Below are 18909 nucleotides of genomic sequence, written 5' to 3'. Positions count from 1 at the left end.
ACTGAAGTGAATGCTTGGACAAGTGGCATCAAGAAAATTTGTCCAACATGAACTGCTTTAGAGCTAAGAGCTTTTGCAAATGCAGAGGTAGGCACCGCTTCAAGAACATGGTGAATTTTTCACAAGGTGAATCAATTCAGAATTGAGTTAAAGGACAGTCCAGTTCAATTCTGAGATATTTATTTTATACTTTAAGATGTTATTTAATGCCTACCAAAGCAATTCATTTTTTTTCCAAATGTACTAAGTGAGATGAAGATTTTAATGCCAGAAGTCATTATGAAGTAATTCTTCAAAATCTTTTTACTTGCTGCATCGAAAATACATATGATATAAAGAAAAGTCAGAAAATTTGTGTTTTGCTCTTATTTTGTACTGAACAACCATGTGAGAAGAACTGACATTTTAAGTCCTTTTTATCAACTTTTGGTTGTTAGGGTAAATTACAGCATTCTATCACGTGAAATGTTTCACTAAGTTGATATGGTCATATCTTGATGTAGAGGGTTGTACAGAGAATGCACAGGATGCCTTTTAATCAGAGATGCAATGTGGTTAAGTTTGTTGTTTGTTTGTTTGTTTGTTTGTTTTTGCACAGCCCCACTACAAATATCTGCTTAACAGATAGTAAAGAAGCTCCATGACTCACTGCTTGGTTCAGGTGACTTATCATGTGAAGGCCCCACTGCTGAAGTTTTACGTGACTTCCTGTGATTTGATCTTCTGGCTTTTTTTTTTACTTTTGTGATACTAATATTAATGAAAGTGTGCTGTTAATCATTAATCATTGTCGTGATTCAGAATACAGATCTTTGAGACTTCTCCTATCTCTGTCAGCATCCTTTTGTATCCACTAGGGCTCTCTATCCTGACATTCTGTGTTATACTTGCTCTGGCAATCTCTACTCTTCTACACCTCTCCACAGCAAGTATTGAAAACCAGTTTGCATGGCTTCATAACAGATTGCAGGGCTCAGTTTTCACAGACGCTGAGTGCACCAGAGGGTACTGTGGTCCCTTAGAATTTGGTGAGGCTGAAAGTTGCACAAGCCCTTTTCATGGACAGACCCATAGAAGAAAACTTAGTTATTACTGAGCCAAAGCTTGATCTTTGCACAGAGGTACAACCATCAAATATACAACCTACTACAGCATACCAACTTCTTGGTCTTCAATTGATATATTAAAAAGATCTGCTTTTCATTCGGTAGCTTAAGCTTTAGCACTTCTGAGCAATGATTATAAGGAAATTTAGCTGGCAAACATTTACCAAGAACGTAAAAACTATGATATACTTTCTGTTTGTTTGTTTGTTTGTTTGCTAGTTTCTTTCTTCTTTTTTTTTCTTTTTTTTCTTTTTTTTTTAATTAAGTTTCATTTAGGTCACATTTTAGTCATGTTTTGGCACAGAAAAAAGATATTTTCCAGCACAAAGCTACCCTTCTTGCAAATTCTGTGTTTTTAATCCAAGTCAGAAGGACTTATCTCAATAGTTTTCAAGATTTTTTTCTAACTTTAAATAAGACGCTGCTGTTACAACCTCATACTCAGAAATGGCTATACTTTTTTGATTGAAATAATAACAATAATTATTAAGTCATTCTGAGTAATTTATATTCGAATCATAAAATTGCTTGAGAATTGTTTGACTTGGAACAGACCATTAAAGGGCATCTAGTTTAAATCCCCTGCAATGAGCAGAGGCAGCTAGAACACTGCTCAGAGCCCTGTTCAGCCTGACATTGAATATCTCCAGGGACAGGGTATCCACCAAAAATCTGGGCAACCTGATCCATTGCTTTACTACAGAATCAAGAAATCACAGAATGGCCAGGGTTGGAAGGGACCTCAAGGATCATGAAGCTCCAACCCCCTGCCACAGGCAGGGCCACCAACCTCCCCATTTAATACGAGACCAGGCTGCCCAGGGCCCCATCCAATCCGGCCTTGAACACCTCCAGGGATGGGGCATCCACAACCTCTCTGGGCAGCCTGTTCCAGCACCTCACCACTCTCCCTGTAAAGAATTTTCCCCTGACATCCAACCTAAATCTCCCCTCTCTCAACTTAAAAAATCTTAAAACCATTTCCCCTTATCCTGCAGTTCTCAACCCTTTCAAAGAGTTGATTCCCCTCCTGTTTGTAGACTCCCTTTAGGTACTGAAAGGCTGCAGTGAGGTCACCCTGCAGCATTCTTTTCTCCAGGCTGAACAAGCCCAGCTCCCTCAGCCCATCTTCACAGGGGAGGTGCTCCAGTCCCCTGATCATCTTCGTGGCTCTCCTCTGGACCCTCTCCAGCTGCTCCCTGTCTTTCCTGTACTGGGGGCTCCAGACCTGGACACAGTACTCCAGATGGGGCCTCACAAGAGCAGAGTAGAGGGGGACAATCAACTCCCTGTCCCTGCTGGCCACCCCTCTTTTGATGGACCCCTACTTTTTTTTGATGGAACACTACCTTTATTGTAAAATACTTCTTCCTTATATCCAATATAAATGTCCCTTCTTTTAGTTTGAAACCGTTTCCTCTTGTCCTGTCACAGCAGACACTGCTAAAGAGTCCATCTCCTTCCTTCTTATTGCCTCTCTTTTGAAACTGAAAGGCGCTGCTCTCAGGTCTCCCCGGAGCCTTTTCCTCTTCAGGCTGAACAGCCCCTACTCTCTCTGCCTGTCATCGTAGGGGAAGTGTTTCATCCCTTGGATCATTGTTGTAGCCCTCCTCTGTATTTGCTCTAACAGGTCCATGTCTCTCCTGCACTGGAAATTCTACATCTGTAGTCCAGATGATGTCTACCCAGCACAGAGTAGAGGGGCAAGATTACCTCCCTCGCCCTGCTGGCTACACTCGTTTTGATGCAGCCCAGGATACAGTTGGCTTTCTGGACTGTGAGAGCACACTGCTGACTCATGTTCAGCTTAACATCCACCAATATCCCCAAGAACTTCTCAGCAGGGCTGTGCTCTATCCTCACATCCCCCAGCTTGTACTGATAGCAGTAGTTGTCACGACCAAGGTGCAAGACCTTGCAATTGGATTTATTGAACTTCATAAGGCTCACCTGGGCCCCCTGCTCAGCCTGTTTAGGTCTGTCTGGATGGCATCCTGTCCCTCAGACATGTTGACTGCACCACACAGCTTGGCATCATCTGCGTACTTGCTGAGAGTGCACCTGAACCTGCTGTCAGTGTCATTGATGAAGATGCTAAAGAGCACCCATCCCAGTACTGAGCCATGAGATACACCACTTGTCATCCATAGGTTTTCAATTTGCTCGTGACCATTATTTAGGGACAATTTTCTTGTCATCTAGTCTGCTTTTGGTATATATACTGAAAATAAAGTTTAATGTGACAAGTCAGATACTCCTTACAACTGGTGAATTATGAACTTCGTATGCAAGTACTAGAACAATTTTGATGTACAAACTCTTAGTCAGACAATAGAAATTTATTTCCTAATGCATTCCTCTATACTGAATCTTGTTTAATTCCCACATTTTGAGCTTTTTGCATTATAATTCTGTTATTGTAATTTAGACCAATGCGATGCTCTGTTGCCCATGAAATTCCTACTGTTCGTTATAAGCCTTTCCTTATCCATCAATGTGTGGATACACTTTAGTGAAAATATTTCTGACAGAAGTGAGGGCTTGTTTGTGATTAATAGATTTAATATTTGAATCTCTAACAGGTATGGAGATGGTGCTTCAGGGTATTAATATACTTCCAACATAGACACTGTGGCAGAAGGTGTTACACTTGATCATCTATTTCCATTTACTAGCTATTCATCTTGATCAGTTTAGGCTCTTTGCCATTTGATTATCTTTTGATCTACTTAAGAATTTTCTCACCCACGTATAGATGGATTCTAATGTCACATTAGCCCTGTGTCTTTATTTCTAATGTCTTTACTTTCTATGTATGAAATGCGATTGAACTGTATCTAATACCAAGTTTTATTCAGATGGCGTGAATGGCTTTTGTATTTCAATCTTTGTTATGAAAAATAATTGATTTCTAAAACATTATGGCAACCTTGAATGAGTGGTGGAAATGTACCCTTTTTTGCTACATTTCTTGGTCTATTGTAATGCCTGTCAAATTAAAATGAGAGGTCTTTAAGGCTGTGGCATTCATTCCCAGTCTTAAGCATTCATCACCTGTCCTTTGGTCTGTAGACCATGTGCTTGACTGCATCCCTGTGCACCCAGATACTGAGTAATTTCTGAGATTCATTCTCATTTCAATGTTTACAATGGGCAGTAATCTGAGTTTTGAGATACCTACATTAAAAAAAATAAAAAAAAAAAAAAAGTACCTTTAATGGAGAATGGTTGCTTTGATTCACTGACTTTTTTTTGACCTTTAACACTTCCACGAAACTGAAGAAAGGGCCAGAAAGAAGTTTTTTGAACTGGGTTGGAGAACTCAGATAGACAGGAAGACAAAGTTTTAGCATGTTATTTTTCTTTTACATCCAGTAATGGTCTAATATGAAGTGCTCACTTCCTGTGTTTCAGTTGACGTTGTGTGAAGCAGTAGCCTGTGGTCAGACCTGCTGTTGTTCTTGTTTTCCTGCCTCTGTGAAACCAATCTTTCTAGTGACTTCTTCAGTGGCAAGAGTGAAATGTGTTGCCACCTAGAACATTCCCTCAACCTGTCCCTCAAAATATTCTGCTCTGGGATGTGGAGGCTTGGCTCTTTGACTATGGCCTACTTTGCTGTCATCCCATCTAGCAAGGACTCTGCTTAGTTTGCCCCATAACATATCTTTAGGTATTTAAGATACATGAAGTATCTGAGCAAACCTGTTAAGAACTGCCCTGAGTTGCTCTCCTTAACTTAAACTTCTGGATCTAGAGCTGCTAGAAGCATGACTTACGTACTAAAATGCTTTTGTAAATGTCCTCCCATCTTTGTAGACTCTCATCTAGATAAAGACTGTCATGCTTTAGAGAAAGCCTATCTCTTTACCTGTTGCTATGGCTGCCATGCCATCATTAGCCTTCCTATCTATTGCCTTCAATTTTGTATGCATTCCACAGTATTGCAATAAAAACTGTTCTCTGAAGCACTCCTAAACCTTTATGTTGTAATAAGAATAAGATGAAACAAACCTGAAATAAGGGTCCAGATGAGGAATTTCTTTGATTTAATATTTGATCACTCATTTATCCCAATCTGGTAATGCCACTTTTATTATGTAGGTCACTAAATTGAAATGAGCAAAGTTGCAGCAGGTGGTTGTTCTACAACTCTGATGAATGTTCATATGGATTTCCAGAAAGAGATAAACTGCATTAACCTTTGTTCATTCTAATGACAGCTGGTTTATATGCATGTATTAATCATCTAGACCAGAAGGTTGCTTTTTAAGGAATACATAATTAAATACTCAGTAGTTCAATAACTCCTTTCAAGAATTTTTACATTTATTAATTTTTCACACAATTATTGCCCCCAGAACAATTCAATCATCTTTCTCATGGCTTTCATTCTACGTCTTAAGTATGAGAAGAATCTACTTAGAACATTTTGTGCTTTCGGCCCTTTGTTTTTATTCTTCTTGTTATCTAAGTAAATTAAAAAGTAAAGATTCATGCGGGGTTCCATTAGCAAAAAGAATGTCCACTTCTTTAATGTTGTTCACAATGTACTAGTTGTTGGTACTGAATAACTTATCCCTTTCATAGGCAATTGAATGTATATTATGAATTGTTTCATGAGAAACGTCTTTTAAAGAAATACTTCACAGCTGGGCATTATAAAATATGTTTTAGAGAATAATAGTGAAATAGAAAATTGCCATAGATAACAGATCTATTTTTCTCTACTGGGATAAGTTGTTGAATTAGTGCTGAGTTTTTAACTCCTGCTACATCAGCATCAAGTTTGGGGTTGTTCAAGTGAGGAAAACAATGTGGATGTATGTTGATACCAGGTAGCAATCTTTGTTAGCCCTTAGTCCAGACATGCCCAACCTGCAGCCCGGGAGCCACACGCAGCCCAGGTCAGCACAGCTTGCAATTTGTCCGACTTCTGCTCTGTATCATCATGCAGGGCAGGGCTGGCCCTGGGTGTACAAACATCACTCAGCACCAAGTGAACATCAGTGAGTTATTTAACTCTATCAGGGCTGAAACATGGGCATGGAGAGAGTGCTGTGCAGTGTTAACTCAAGTTATGGCAAATAAGTTTATGTATTTTGATATGTTATCTAAACACAATCCTGTGAACAGCAGAAGATATGCAGCTATACTTTCCATTTTGATAAAGGAATTTGAGAATAGGTTACAAGATTGCTAAAGAATTTTTAATTTTTTTTGCTTATTTGCAACTTCATTTTCAGTTGACACAAATACACTACCTGAGAATTTTCAAATTGAATGTGTAGAGTTGCAGTCCAAAATCTGATCATCTCTCTCTAGCAGACTTAGACAGATAAGTCCTATCTTACCAGAGAGAAATATCTTGTGCTTCACAGTCACCCATCACTCTTGTCATTGCTCTTTGGCACTACATACATTTGTGAACAACTGTATTCAAGGATGAAGCACAAAAGAGTAAAATTTCATCAAAAATCTCTGATTTTTGTGAGCTCACTATGGATTGCCACCACTACCATCAAGCAAGAATGATACGTTAGTTTCACAAAAACAAGGTCAAATATCCCACTAGTCTTATGGCTTAGTTGCTTTATTTTTTTATATGTTTTAACTTAAAAAGCATTAAAAATTAAAATAAGTTTTGTCACTTATATACACTAAACATGTATTTTATGAGAGCTGCTCTGAAAGTCATGCCTTCTGTTCTATGATGTTGGCTTATGACATCAGAGCCAGACATTGGTATGGCATTAGACGTTGAACCTTCCCACCAACATTCCATTAAATTTTATTGTCATGTGACAGATGACAGCAGAGGGGCAGTCTGATACAGTGGTGTCTGATATGGAAGTGTGTATAAAGCAAAGGTGCGTCATTGAATCCTTGCAGAAAAAAATGGCATCCATTGGCATTCACTGATACTTGCAGTGGGTCACTGCTGCTGGTGCAGATGTTAATGAGCGCAGCATGGACTGTTGGCAAAAATGCATATCAAATGGTGTTGACTATGTTGAAAAATAGTGTTTTGTAGCTGAGAAGTTGCTCTATCAAAAAGTGTTATTGTGCTCTTTGTATAAGTTGCTGTTTCCATGGAAATAATTAGGAGGCATTACTTTTGGAGCAGCCTTCATATATGAGTCCCTAGATAATTCTTCTTCATTCAGTGTGACCCAGGCAAGCCAGAAGGTTGATTACCCATGCCTTAAACTTCCAGTTGCCTTCTTTCAGTACTTAAGTTCTGTGCTTCTTATGGTTCAGCTGTGGGATAGGTCATCGAAGATTTAGTGTATTCCTCTAGTGAAGGGAGATTTAATAACCTGGAAGTGTTTGAAGTGGCTTAGAAAAATTCAGAAAACGTTATGCCTGAATGGTTGCAGTGGAATACGTTTGAGGCAGGAGAACCTTTTGCAGTATTCAGCAACAAATCCGGTAAGGCACTGAGCTTTATTTTTATGTTCTGTTTGTTAGAATTGGGAAAAAGAGAACCAGAATACAAATGAAAGTAAAATCCTTATTAGTTTAAAAAGAATACTTAGCTATGAAGTACTTTTGACATTAGCAGACCACAGCCAAAATACACAGACTTAGAGAAATGTGGCTGTGTCAATATTATCATTTCTCTTCCATCATTAAAGTAAAACAGAAAAAATAATACAGGCAAAGTGTTTGTGCTAGAATTAATTGCTGATGACATTCGCTGATGGGCAAAAGATTGTCCTGAGTCTGTCCACCACAGAAAGGGTCATAGAAGCATACTGTCAACTCCATGCCTTTCTCCTGCAGGGTATCCCAGGATAATCACATCCAAATGGAGCAAGCAGCACCTCTGCAGCCTCTTCTGTCTGAGAGGGTGCCCTTCTTCTGTCTCACTGCTCTAACCTTCCAGCTGCACAGTACTGGTGTGCAGAAGCCTGGGTGGGTGTAGGGAGAAGAAGGGCTGGGAGAAGGAGGGCAGTTGCTGTAGTAACAAGGAGGGGACCAGCCCTGGGGGATGGGCGGAGGTGGGAGGGTTTCCATGGCAACAGATGGAGCGTGTTCCCCACTTTGGTGGCATGCTGCTGTTCTTACTTCTAGTTGCCCACCTAGTGCTGGGCACAGAGCATCAGGTGTGCCTCTGTTATCACCTGTGTGTGCTGCCAACTTCATTTCTAGTCAGACCACACCAAGATGAAGTTTTTTTTTCTTCCTATGAGAGATGCACCCCTATTAATCTTCTTTTATTGGTGAGAGTATAACTACTTCACAAGTAGTAGCAGAATTACTGATTATTCTTTCAAATAACGCTGTAAAATTGTACTCTAGTACCAGTTATTAATCCCGCAGTGCAAGAACAGATGCTCAGGTGGGAAGCAGGTTTGAATTGTGGAAGGGAGTGAGTTTATTTTACACATCATTACATTACTATGTGTCATTTTCCCTAATAAGATTTGCAAGATAGATCTTACCATCTTTTTTAGATTTAGATTTTCTCATTTTTTTTCTGATAATATCAGGTATTGAAAATTTCTAGTAAAACCTCTAGTAAACCTCTTTTGAATTTCTCCAAGTGGGGATTGATGGATTTAGTGAGTATAAGGGGAATGTGCTCATGTAAAACTGATAGGAACAGTCTGGACTCCTGAAATTGCTGTCATTGAATGGCCCAGTGAATGGCAATCAGCCATCTGCTATTTCATCTGGTGTCACTTTTCTCCCCCAGACTAGCAACAGTGAAGAATTACCAATGTCAATAACTGGTTTAATATGAGTCTCGTGTCAGAAAAGAGTGGACTGAAATGTAGGGGGAGTTGGAATTTGATAAAATTTTGCTTGAAATTAGGAGCTTAAATGGAGATAGAGCTATTCTGAGTATCAAACCACCTAACACAAGAGGGCTTGAAAGGAAGCATGACGTTGCTAAGTGGAGCCCAAGGTTTACCTTGGAACAGCCCACAAAACCAAGCAATCAAACAAACAAACAACAACAAAAAAACTGCCCAAGAAATGAAGACACTAAGGTGGGGATAAGCCTTAAAGTAGTTTCTCTGTGCTTGTGTTTGAAGCCTAGACAAATCCTGAAGCCATTTGCCTCCTTTATTTCTTTCTGAATAGCTGAGCTGTAAGGTGGACACTTGGATACTGTAGTAGAGTGGTACATATGTCTTCAGATATGACACAGCCTCAGGACATACCCTAAAAATGACTCTGGAAGGAGATGGTTAGAACATGACAACTGATTTTGACACTTCTCTCTTCACAAAGTGCTCCTTATAAGTTCTTCTCTCACTTGTGGTTCTGCAAGAGATCTTCTCTGTACCTGCTTCACCAAGATGGATGTCTTTACGTCACTGCCCTGTCTCCTGTTCCTTTACAACAGCTCTTGTGCTGAGGGACAGTACACATAAAAACACTATGCTGCTTTTCTTGCTTGCTAATGGCAATAAAAGATATTTCAAAATGCTCTCCCACTTTCTTGGTCAAAAAGCCCACTCTCCATCATTAAAACAAACATTTTAACAGAAACTACTTGCATAAGGTATTGTTGTTTGCAGTCACCAAGAGTACATTTATTTTCATGAACAGGGATGTTTAGCTTCTGTTTTGAATAAACTAACACTTCAAATTATAAGACTGTAATGTTGATACATCTGTTGTTGTAATACTTGAAAAATGTTGAGTATCTTTATAATTTGCTTTATGATTTTTTGGATATCAAATATATTCAGGAGACTTTAATATTGTACTTTATTATTTTAAGTGCAGTCATTAATGTTTATTCACAGACTAATCTTTTTTTCTTTGTTTATTCTATTCAGTGATTATTTATTTTTATTTCTCTACTGTTTATGCAGAAGTCAAGCTAGTCCATGTGCATTTGTATTACTAAATTCTCATTAGTTCAAAAGAAACCTTGGTTTCTTTCCACATAGAATTTAGCTTTTAGAATCTCTCTCTATGTCTTTCTGTCTGCTCTATTTGTAAAGCCTTAAATTACAAGTCAGAGTGGGCACAGTACTTTGTGAAATCCAATAATACTGTTTCTTCCAACAGCAATTTCCTTAGGAGTGACTGATTACCAATTTGAATTACACTGACCACACATGCAGTGACCAAAAGTCTTCTCTCTGCCATCTATTACCCCACCTTTATTTCCTCTCTGTCTTCCTTGTATCTTTTGGGTAGCTCTTATTCTAAATTAACCAGGTTTAAGTACAGGTAGTTCAGAGTCATCAAAGACAGGGCTTATCATCAGATCCTGCCTGCAACAAGTTATGAACCCTAGCCCTCTTCACACCTTCTGTGTAAGTGCAGCTGTAGAGATCATAGCAACCAGGATACTTTGGAAATGCTCTATGAGAAAAATAGATGAGCAGAAGAGTCCCAGAATGAAATGATCAGCAAGAATATTTAGCAAGAGTGTTGACTCTTTCACTAAAAGTGAGGTGAAAAGAATAGACCTACAACTGTTTTTCTAAAACACGTAGTGTTTGTTCTAGTGTCATGCTGTGTTTGTGATTGTTGCATGGTTGGTTGAAGCAGAAGTGATAATCCATCAGTGAGTGAGGAGGAGGCATGGAGGAATTTATGGAAATGGGCCATGACAAGCATCCCCAGGTCTTCCTTCTACTGAGTGATAGAAGTTACCTGTAATACAGAGGATTGGAACTAGGCTCTAATAAGCCAGAATAGGTGCAGTGACACAGATAAGTGTTTCCTCAGGGAGAGGAAATGCTACATGATTTTTCTTAATTGTATTTTTTTGTTTTTAGTGTGAGGTTAGCTGTCTTTCATCCTGTAGAATAGCAAGAAATCAGTGAAGTAATGCTCTAAACCAGAGGGCGATACTAGAGTGAGAAAGGTGAGCTTCCATCCTCCTTGCTCCAAGATGCCTGCTGAGGCTGTGATTTCATTATTATTTTTTGTACTCAAAGCGTTCAGCTATGGAGACGATTGTAACCGCTTTATGAAATATTTTTCCAGTGTTAACCTGAATAGTCCTTATATCCCTGGTGACAATCTGAATGTTGACTTTGTCCTTTCACTGCATATTCTCCATGTAACAATCATGCTTATCGCTTTATGAAAGTGTCAAAGCAAGTTCTCCCACAAGAGCAATTTATTCAAAGTATTTCTAACAAAACAAAACAAAACAAAAAAAGTTTGGAAAGTTCTCAGAAGTACATATTTTGCTGCCACTGTAAAGCTAATCATTTTGGGTTTTTGTTTCTGTTGTTTATGTATTTATTTTGGGCATCTTTAGAAGGTGCAGCCTTGAGGTAAAGCTAAGCTTAGCTTAAGAGAAAAGCTTAGAAGTAGGGGAGCATTTCCTGAACTCTTCCACCTCTCAGAGCCTGTTAATGGTAAGAAGAAGAGTGGAGTAAAAATAAAGAATTGAAATAGGAGGATGGTGGAGAGTAGGAAGGTGAAACATGATGTTCTGTCCCTGAGCCCCTGAAACCCACTGTTGCAGGTTGTGTACAAATTCAGCTCCTGAGCAACCCAAAACTTGACAACTCTGCACTGGTAGAGCTACTATGGGACAAGTTGCTGGTGAAACTAATACTCTACTTCACCTATCCCAAGTGACACAGAAAGCTAGTTGAACTTTAAGGACACATGTGAGGATAGTTGTCTTCACAGTGTCTTGTGTTTTATCAAAAAGATAAAAAAGAATTTTGAATACATGCTACCAACAAAATATGCTATTAATTTTATCTTATACATTTTCTTTATTTCAGGGAGTATTTCTTCTTCCACTCATTTGCTACACAACTAAAAAGAAGGTTGAATTAGTCACATGAACCTTTGCAGGGTAATATTTGCCAATTCAGTTTAGACTTCTCTTGCAGCAATCAAATGGGCTGGACAAAATATTCTTTAATTTAAAATGGACTTCAAACCATAGAAAGACTGTCTTCTCCTAACATTCTTCAAGTGGACTTGAAGACAAATGACAGACTAAATAAACAGACAGCATGGGCATCACTTGAATGTCTGGTACATTTCCTATAAAACAAAGTATCTCAAAGCCTTTTTTTTGTACTTTTAATTCAATCATAGAATCAAAGAATGGCCTGAGTTGAAAAGGACCACAATGATCATCTAGTTTCAACCCCCCTGCTACGTGTAGGGTCTCCAACAACCAGACCAGGCTGCCCAGAGCCGCATCCAGCCTGGCCTTGGATGCTTCCAGGGATGGGGCATCCACAACCTTCTTGGGCAACCTGTTCCAGTCTGTCAATTGTGGCAAGGGCATATAAAAAAAAAATTCTGAAAATGTTTGGTTGTGTGCTGTGTCTGAGTAAAGAGGGAGAGGAACTCTCACCTTTCAAAGGTTTTGCCCTGCTCTGAGACTGGTGTGGTCTGCTGGGAGGACGGCAGAGCCATGTTGTTGAATGAAAAAGAAACAAATTTCTGCTGAGGACAAGAACTCAGTGAGGAGTTTAGAGAACTGAGGCAGAAAATGACCTCGAATTATACACTGAGGCTACAGCTGTGAATGATCCAACCAGGCTGATCTAAAGAAGTGGAAATGACTGACAAAAGTTACAAGCACTCCCTGTCACAGAAGACTGAATTTGGTTTGTTCTGTCTGCTGTTTCTATAGAGTATTTTTAAACTGCTCTGTTTGTTTGAACTGTGAAGCTTCATTTCTCTCCTGCTTCCCTGAATAAACCTGTCTGTAATTTTCTGTATTGTTGCTTGAACATAGTGCTCTATCACTTAAGGTTTTTTTTTTAAACATACTTCATACAGAATGGTTCGAAATTAAAAGTAAAAAAAACTCAATAATTTACAGAAAAATTTAAGGCTAACGAATAGGATCAGCCACTTCGGTGAAGTCAACCTTTTTGGTAACTAAAGGTGACTTTATCTTTTATATAGTTTATTGGGCTAATTTCAAGCCAATGGAGTAGTGTGCGCAGTGTTTTGATATATTATACAAGGGGAATGGAGGTTACAAAATGATCATAATCTAAATTGGACTCTAGTTATTTAGGTATTTTTAGCTGATTGTGTACCAGCTTTGTAGAAATCTCAGTAATAGTCTTAATCAGAGGTAATCCTTCAACAAACAAAATATAGCCTCAACAATTAAAAACAAACAAAGCAACAAAAAAATTTTGGAGGAATTAGAGAAAATATTATGAATGGATCCAGAAAAAAACAACAATAGCTATGAAGCCAGAAGCAAATGAAATAATAAGCAAATTTAGTCTTATGGTGCTCGTGCATTTTCTGACAGGTAGTAGTAAGAACCTGGAAAGCATCATGCAGGAAATTTTTATATGTCTTCCAAGAATAAGGCTCTTGACACTGTTCTTGTTACTGTTGTTAGAATTGTGAAAATACAGAAAATGAGAAGGCTGCAGCAGAAGCAACAAAGGCATACCGTACTGTTATCTACAGCCATCCAAATAGATCATCTAACTGTGACAGCCAATTAAATAGTATTTTCCATGATTAACCTGCAGCTAAAATGAAACATTTTGGTAGGAGAAAAGCTTCATTTAGTGCCGACATATGTTAGCTCCTCTTTTGACTGAGAAAACAATTGACGACTTGGTTGAAAACAAAGTATTTTTCTCTGTGACTACAGGTACCTCAAACCACAACATTTTCAAGATGTTTCCAATCATTAACAATTCCGGCACAGTTGGAGGGCAAATAATTTACTGCTGGCTTGATTTTTAAGGGGCTAATTAAACCATGCTAAAAATATTTGAAAATGTGAAAAAAAATGATAAAAACAAATAGACTGAACCCCAACTGTGTGTCAGTATTTGTGGCTGGTAATACTGCTGTTGTTTTTGGGTTATGTCACCTTGTGATCCTTGTAGACAAATCAGTAGAAAGAAAGAAAGAAAAATTGTCTCTAGCTTACTGCTCTGTTCACCACAAAGCCAGAAAAACATACTCTAAATCATCGCATGATTTGGAAAAAAACTCAGACTCTCTTTCTAATTATCTCATTAAGTCATCTTTCTCAACAAAAGTTTCAGACTGAGAGCTTATAAAGGACAGAAGGAGCACTTGAAAGGACAGAAATGCTCTTCATGAAATGATTGCTTGTATACAGTAAAGGTGAAAGGATCGTGTTTTCTTGATTTTAGAGGTTACTTATGGAAGTTAAATGAGTGTTGTTAAAATCCTATGTTCAAATCCCATTTTCAAAGATAATCTTGTTGAGTGATAGAGATTTTCATGCCAACATACATTGATTTCAGATTGTACTGAATGTCTCTAAATAAGAGGAAAATTTGAAATTTCTTTAAAATTTCTTGAAAACTTAAGTATTCTTAAAAGGTCTAAAGTTGTGTACGTAGCGATTTGGCTGAGTATTTCTGTGTATCACTAGTTTTTTATTGGGAACTATTGTTATATTCTAGTTTCACCTTCTTGCTCTTCCAATTTCTTTAATGTACATTGTGAACACAGCACAGAAAAGAAAATGTTTTCTGTACAGTTGGACAGTTTGTGAAACTCTGCTTCAAATATATTCCATTTTTATGAAGTTTGTAAGTGTAAGAAATTTAAATTACACATGTAATGTGCTCTACAAATCTACTTTTGATAAGCCAAACATAATGAAATCTATTAAAGCTGATAATGTCTTTTTCTGTCAATGCTTTTAAGTTTATAACTGACTTCTGCATCAGAGAAATTTTCTTATTTCAGAAATAAATAAGAAATAAGATTTCCATAAAATTTTCCTTCATGTTAACATGTAGGTCCATTTTTCTCTATAGAGTTGTCTCTTACTTCTTTTCAAGGAGGATGTTTGTTCAGAAGTGTGGATCTAAGGAGCATACCTACAGTTAGTATATCCAGAGAAGTGTGAATACAACAGGAAAAATCTTGAGTCTGTTCTGGTGGTATGACAAAGTGCCTGCAAGACAAGAAAACATGGTGGCAGAACACTTTCCTGTATTTGAACCTGCTATCATTTTTTGAAGAATGCAATTTCACCTTTCTGCAGCTGAGGCTGAAAATGTTTATTTTAATTTCTTCTTGTGTACATTGTAATAACCAGAGATGGCTACAAAGGAAAAGAAAAAAAAAAAACACGGTAAAGAAAGAATCAGGATATTAGCAACAGTTCTGGTGTCTTAGTAGAACATAAAGAACATTATTAGAGCTTTAGGATGTAGCTTCAAATGAGGGATCTTTTCATTGAAACCTTGGTTACTCAGTGCAACCATTGACTTTCACGAACAACTTTCATTGAACATAGGCATTCATCTAAATAGCAGGTATTATATAGAAAAGGAAAAGCATTGTTTTGTATATTCTATCCTACCCTCTCTTGTTTTATTATTAAGTTGTGTGTGAGACCAACAAAGGAACCTTTGTTCTGTCAATTTCTGTTGGGCGCTATGTGTTTGAGATCACTGTACTAGCTTTGTGCAAAGCAGCATATAGAAGCTTTTGACTTCACTGAGAGTTGAGTATCTGTTTTCAGTGAAGATAAAGGTAATTTTTCTGAAGTGTGCATAGAGCTAGCTCCACTAGAAGTGAAGAACTGAGTTTCAACCTAGAAACTAGCCTCAGTCTCTTCCTTGTAGAGTGAATATATGAATATCATACCCCACTGTTTGCTCAGTTGAAAACTGAAGCAACTGCAAAGACTACTATAAAGAATGTACTCATCCAACATCTCCTAAAAAGGATTAATGGAGAGAATATAAAGGATGAAATTGAAATTCAGATATTAGATGGAAACATGCTTATTTTATTGAAAAAAATTGTTTTGTAGGGGCAAAATTTTTGTTCATTCTGATTCAATGTTGTAAATACTTAAAAAAATAGAGGTAAAGTGTTGAAAAAGTAAATGCTTTACTTTCAAACTTTCATTGGCTTTCCTTTTTAAAACATCACTTTGCTTTTCATGACCTGTGTTTTCAAAAAGTAAAGCATATTTTTAACAGTCTAACTCACTCAGAAGATCTGTGAATCTTTTAATTTGAGCTGTAACATTTTTATTACAGTGAACAAAGCTACAGTAGCTCCTTGAGGAGCTATTTGGAAGAAAGATCATTTCTGAGGTGTTCTAACTGCGATAATAAATGATGGAAAAGCAAAGTGGGAGCTAAACAATAGTGTTAGAGCAGCCCTGCTTCTAGGCTAACATAATCTATTTCTTAGACTGAGTACTGTATTTGGATGGAATCCACAGAGTGGTACCTGCACTGCTTCTGGTGCCCAATGTGCTCAGATCAGATCTAGCTGCAGTACCTTCTCAGGACACTTCTCAAGGGCTTTCTTTCCTTCAGAGGGAATATCCTAAATCCTACAATTCTAAATTCCATTAAATATGTACAATTTACCAGAAGGGAATTATGGCTTCTTCTATATTTAGTAAACATTTGACAGTCAAAATAAAGCATTCATATAAAATAACCTCAAATATGAATATTATGCAAAAGCTTGTCGTGTGAAAAGACAGCACCATCATTAGCCAGCTGTATACAAATGATCTTTGATTCTATAAATATTGATTCCCACATGTGAGCTAAGAAAAGCTGTTCTATTCACTCAGCATTTGGAGAAACCCACAGATATGTCTGGCGTATGCCTTTCTGTAGAAGCCGAGCGTGTCAAAGTAACTCCTGTCACTGGTTTTTCAAGGATAAATTGATAGAGAGTTCAGTGTAATAAAACAAGCTCAGAATTCTGGATACCGATAAAGATGTGCTCTGTATAGTATATTGCATCCTTTAGGTGTGTGAAGATATCTCATCTCATTGAGATGAAAGAAGAGTCTCTTCAGATTTAAATCTGTCAGCTTCACCGAGAAAATAAAGCTAATACAATGAAAAATAGCAGTGAGATAGGCTATGAAGAAAACTGGTCCTTAATTTCTTTGATGCCTTGGCTTTAATTCCTAAGGTGATCGATGGATAAATGCTAGCACCACTTCTTCACCTATTGATCATTTGCCATTTAGAGATGAGAGGCCCCGAGCATGTTTAGGACCAGGATTACAGTGTCAGTGAATTAGGTTTCCTGGTGTTTCAGCATCGACTCTGGAAGAATGGCCTGCCAAAAATGTAATAGAGCAGGGGAACCAGATGCTTTTAGCAAAAATGCTCTCCTCAGTTCAGACTATAGGTTCTTCTCTCTATAAATAATGTAGAATGCTGTTGGTGTAGTAGCATTTATTTTTACAATAGGGAATCTATTAAATGAGAAACCTGGGAAGTGAAAAATGAAAAAGCAATAAAAACAAGTTCAAGTGATTAAAAGTAAAGATGTACTAGAGAGCCTAAATTCCCCATCGTTTAGATCTACCAAGAGTGGACGTACCAGGTGACCTAAGGAGTTTACTTCCCCCAATCTACTCAGCCCTGCGTTCACCTGCATGGCAGAGCACACACTTTGTGTCCTATGAGCAAATGCCATCCCTGTTCTGGATGCAGTCCCCCTGCAACACTGAGAGAGTCTTCTATGGCATGACCAGATGTTTCCACAGGATTCACAGGTAGAGCAATCTGGAAGCAGGCCAAGGAACATAAGACAAGCAAATGCAAAAGTGAGCTTTCCTGGCTTCAGATCACCAGAGATAATGGTGCAAAAGCTGTTTTTAACACAGCTTATTCTATGGGGTATTAAATGCTTATATCAGTGTGTTTCTGTGTTCACCTATATAGCTTTGTCTGTACATCTGTCTGTATTTTAATTTCTGCATTGTTATACCTGGTGTGCTTACTTATAGTAACAAAACAGGAAATGGAGTGAGAGAAAGGATGAGATTAATGTAAACAATGCAATTAGTATACTCAGGGCAGAAAGTTAGTGACTGCGCAGCTCTTGGCACTTGAAGTACGTGGGGTGTCTTTAATGAAAAAAACAATTTTGAATTCTGCTGTAAAAGTGTGGCTGAAGAGTTGGGAAGAAAGAGAATTATTAGTTTATTGAATTTGCCCACAAAACAAACTAACAAAAAAATTTGTTGCAAAAGTCAGGGGAACTTGCCATTCCTCAGTTTACTTGTGTTGTTCATTTTTCACATCTTTCATTGTTCTGACCTATGACAGAGATGTCTCTACAAATTGTATCTTGTAGTTGTCTTTTCAGATACAATGGAAAAGAATGTGTAGTGCCAAAATTATTACTGCACAGGTTCAAAGTAAGGGAGGTGTTTAGCCTGTCTTCAGAAGTAACTAGAGAAAAAATAAATAGTAAGAGTAAGTCAATTTTTTCAGGGGGAAAAAAAAAGAAAGAAAACATAGCTCCATTGGTCTGAATGTATCCTGCTTCACATCCAGATAGACTTTATCAACGACCAAATATAGTGAGATGTATAGAATTGATTTCAATTTGCATATCATGCTTTCATTGCAGGAATATCAAATTGATATATTTTTTGCTCAGACGTGGACAGACAGCCGTCTTCGCTTCAACAGCACCATGAAAATACTGACTCTGAACAGCAACATGGTTGGTTTGATCTGGATCCCAGACACAATATTTCGGAACTCCAAGACAGCAGAAGCACACTGGATCACCACCCCAAACCAGCTCCTCCGGATATGGAATGACGGCAAGATCCTGTACACCCTAAGGTGAGCATTCAGCATGCTTCTTGCACTTCTGGATCTGGAGTAATTTCCTTGTTCTCCTCTGCTACTTGATTCCTGATGTTTACTTGACATTGCTTGACAAAGAGTGAAATATTCCAGTATAAGCACTGCAGAATTTAAGCAAAGTCTCATCTTTCTGAAAAAGAAACTGTGAGTCTAGGAAACAAGTCTATCTAAATAGTGGAACTCAGGTTTTTATTTTAGGATTTTTAATAAAACTGGAGGCATGTAGTTCCATA

The 18909-nt window shown here is 37.9% G+C and overlaps 1 protein-coding gene across 1 annotated transcript in view; it reads left to right on the top strand.

Moving 5' to 3' along the window:
* The window catches only part of LOC100550732 (gamma-aminobutyric acid receptor subunit gamma-3), a 302767-nt gene that overhangs the window by 144607 nt on the left and 139251 nt on the right, over positions 1-18909 (top strand). The window contains 1 exon segment of the mRNA XM_031557588.1: positions 18432-18652. Within this exon segment, the coding sequence (XP_031413448.1) occupies positions 18432-18652 (221 nt within the window).

The sequence above is a fragment of the Meleagris gallopavo genome, chromosome 1 (assembly GCF_000146605.3).
Source record: "Meleagris gallopavo isolate NT-WF06-2002-E0010 breed Aviagen turkey brand Nicholas breeding stock chromosome 1, Turkey_5.1, whole genome shotgun sequence".
NCBI lineage: Eukaryota > Metazoa > Chordata > Aves > Galliformes > Phasianidae > Meleagris > Meleagris gallopavo.
The sequence above is the reverse complement of the archived record's forward strand: the minus strand, read 5'-3'. Positions and strand labels throughout refer to the sequence as shown.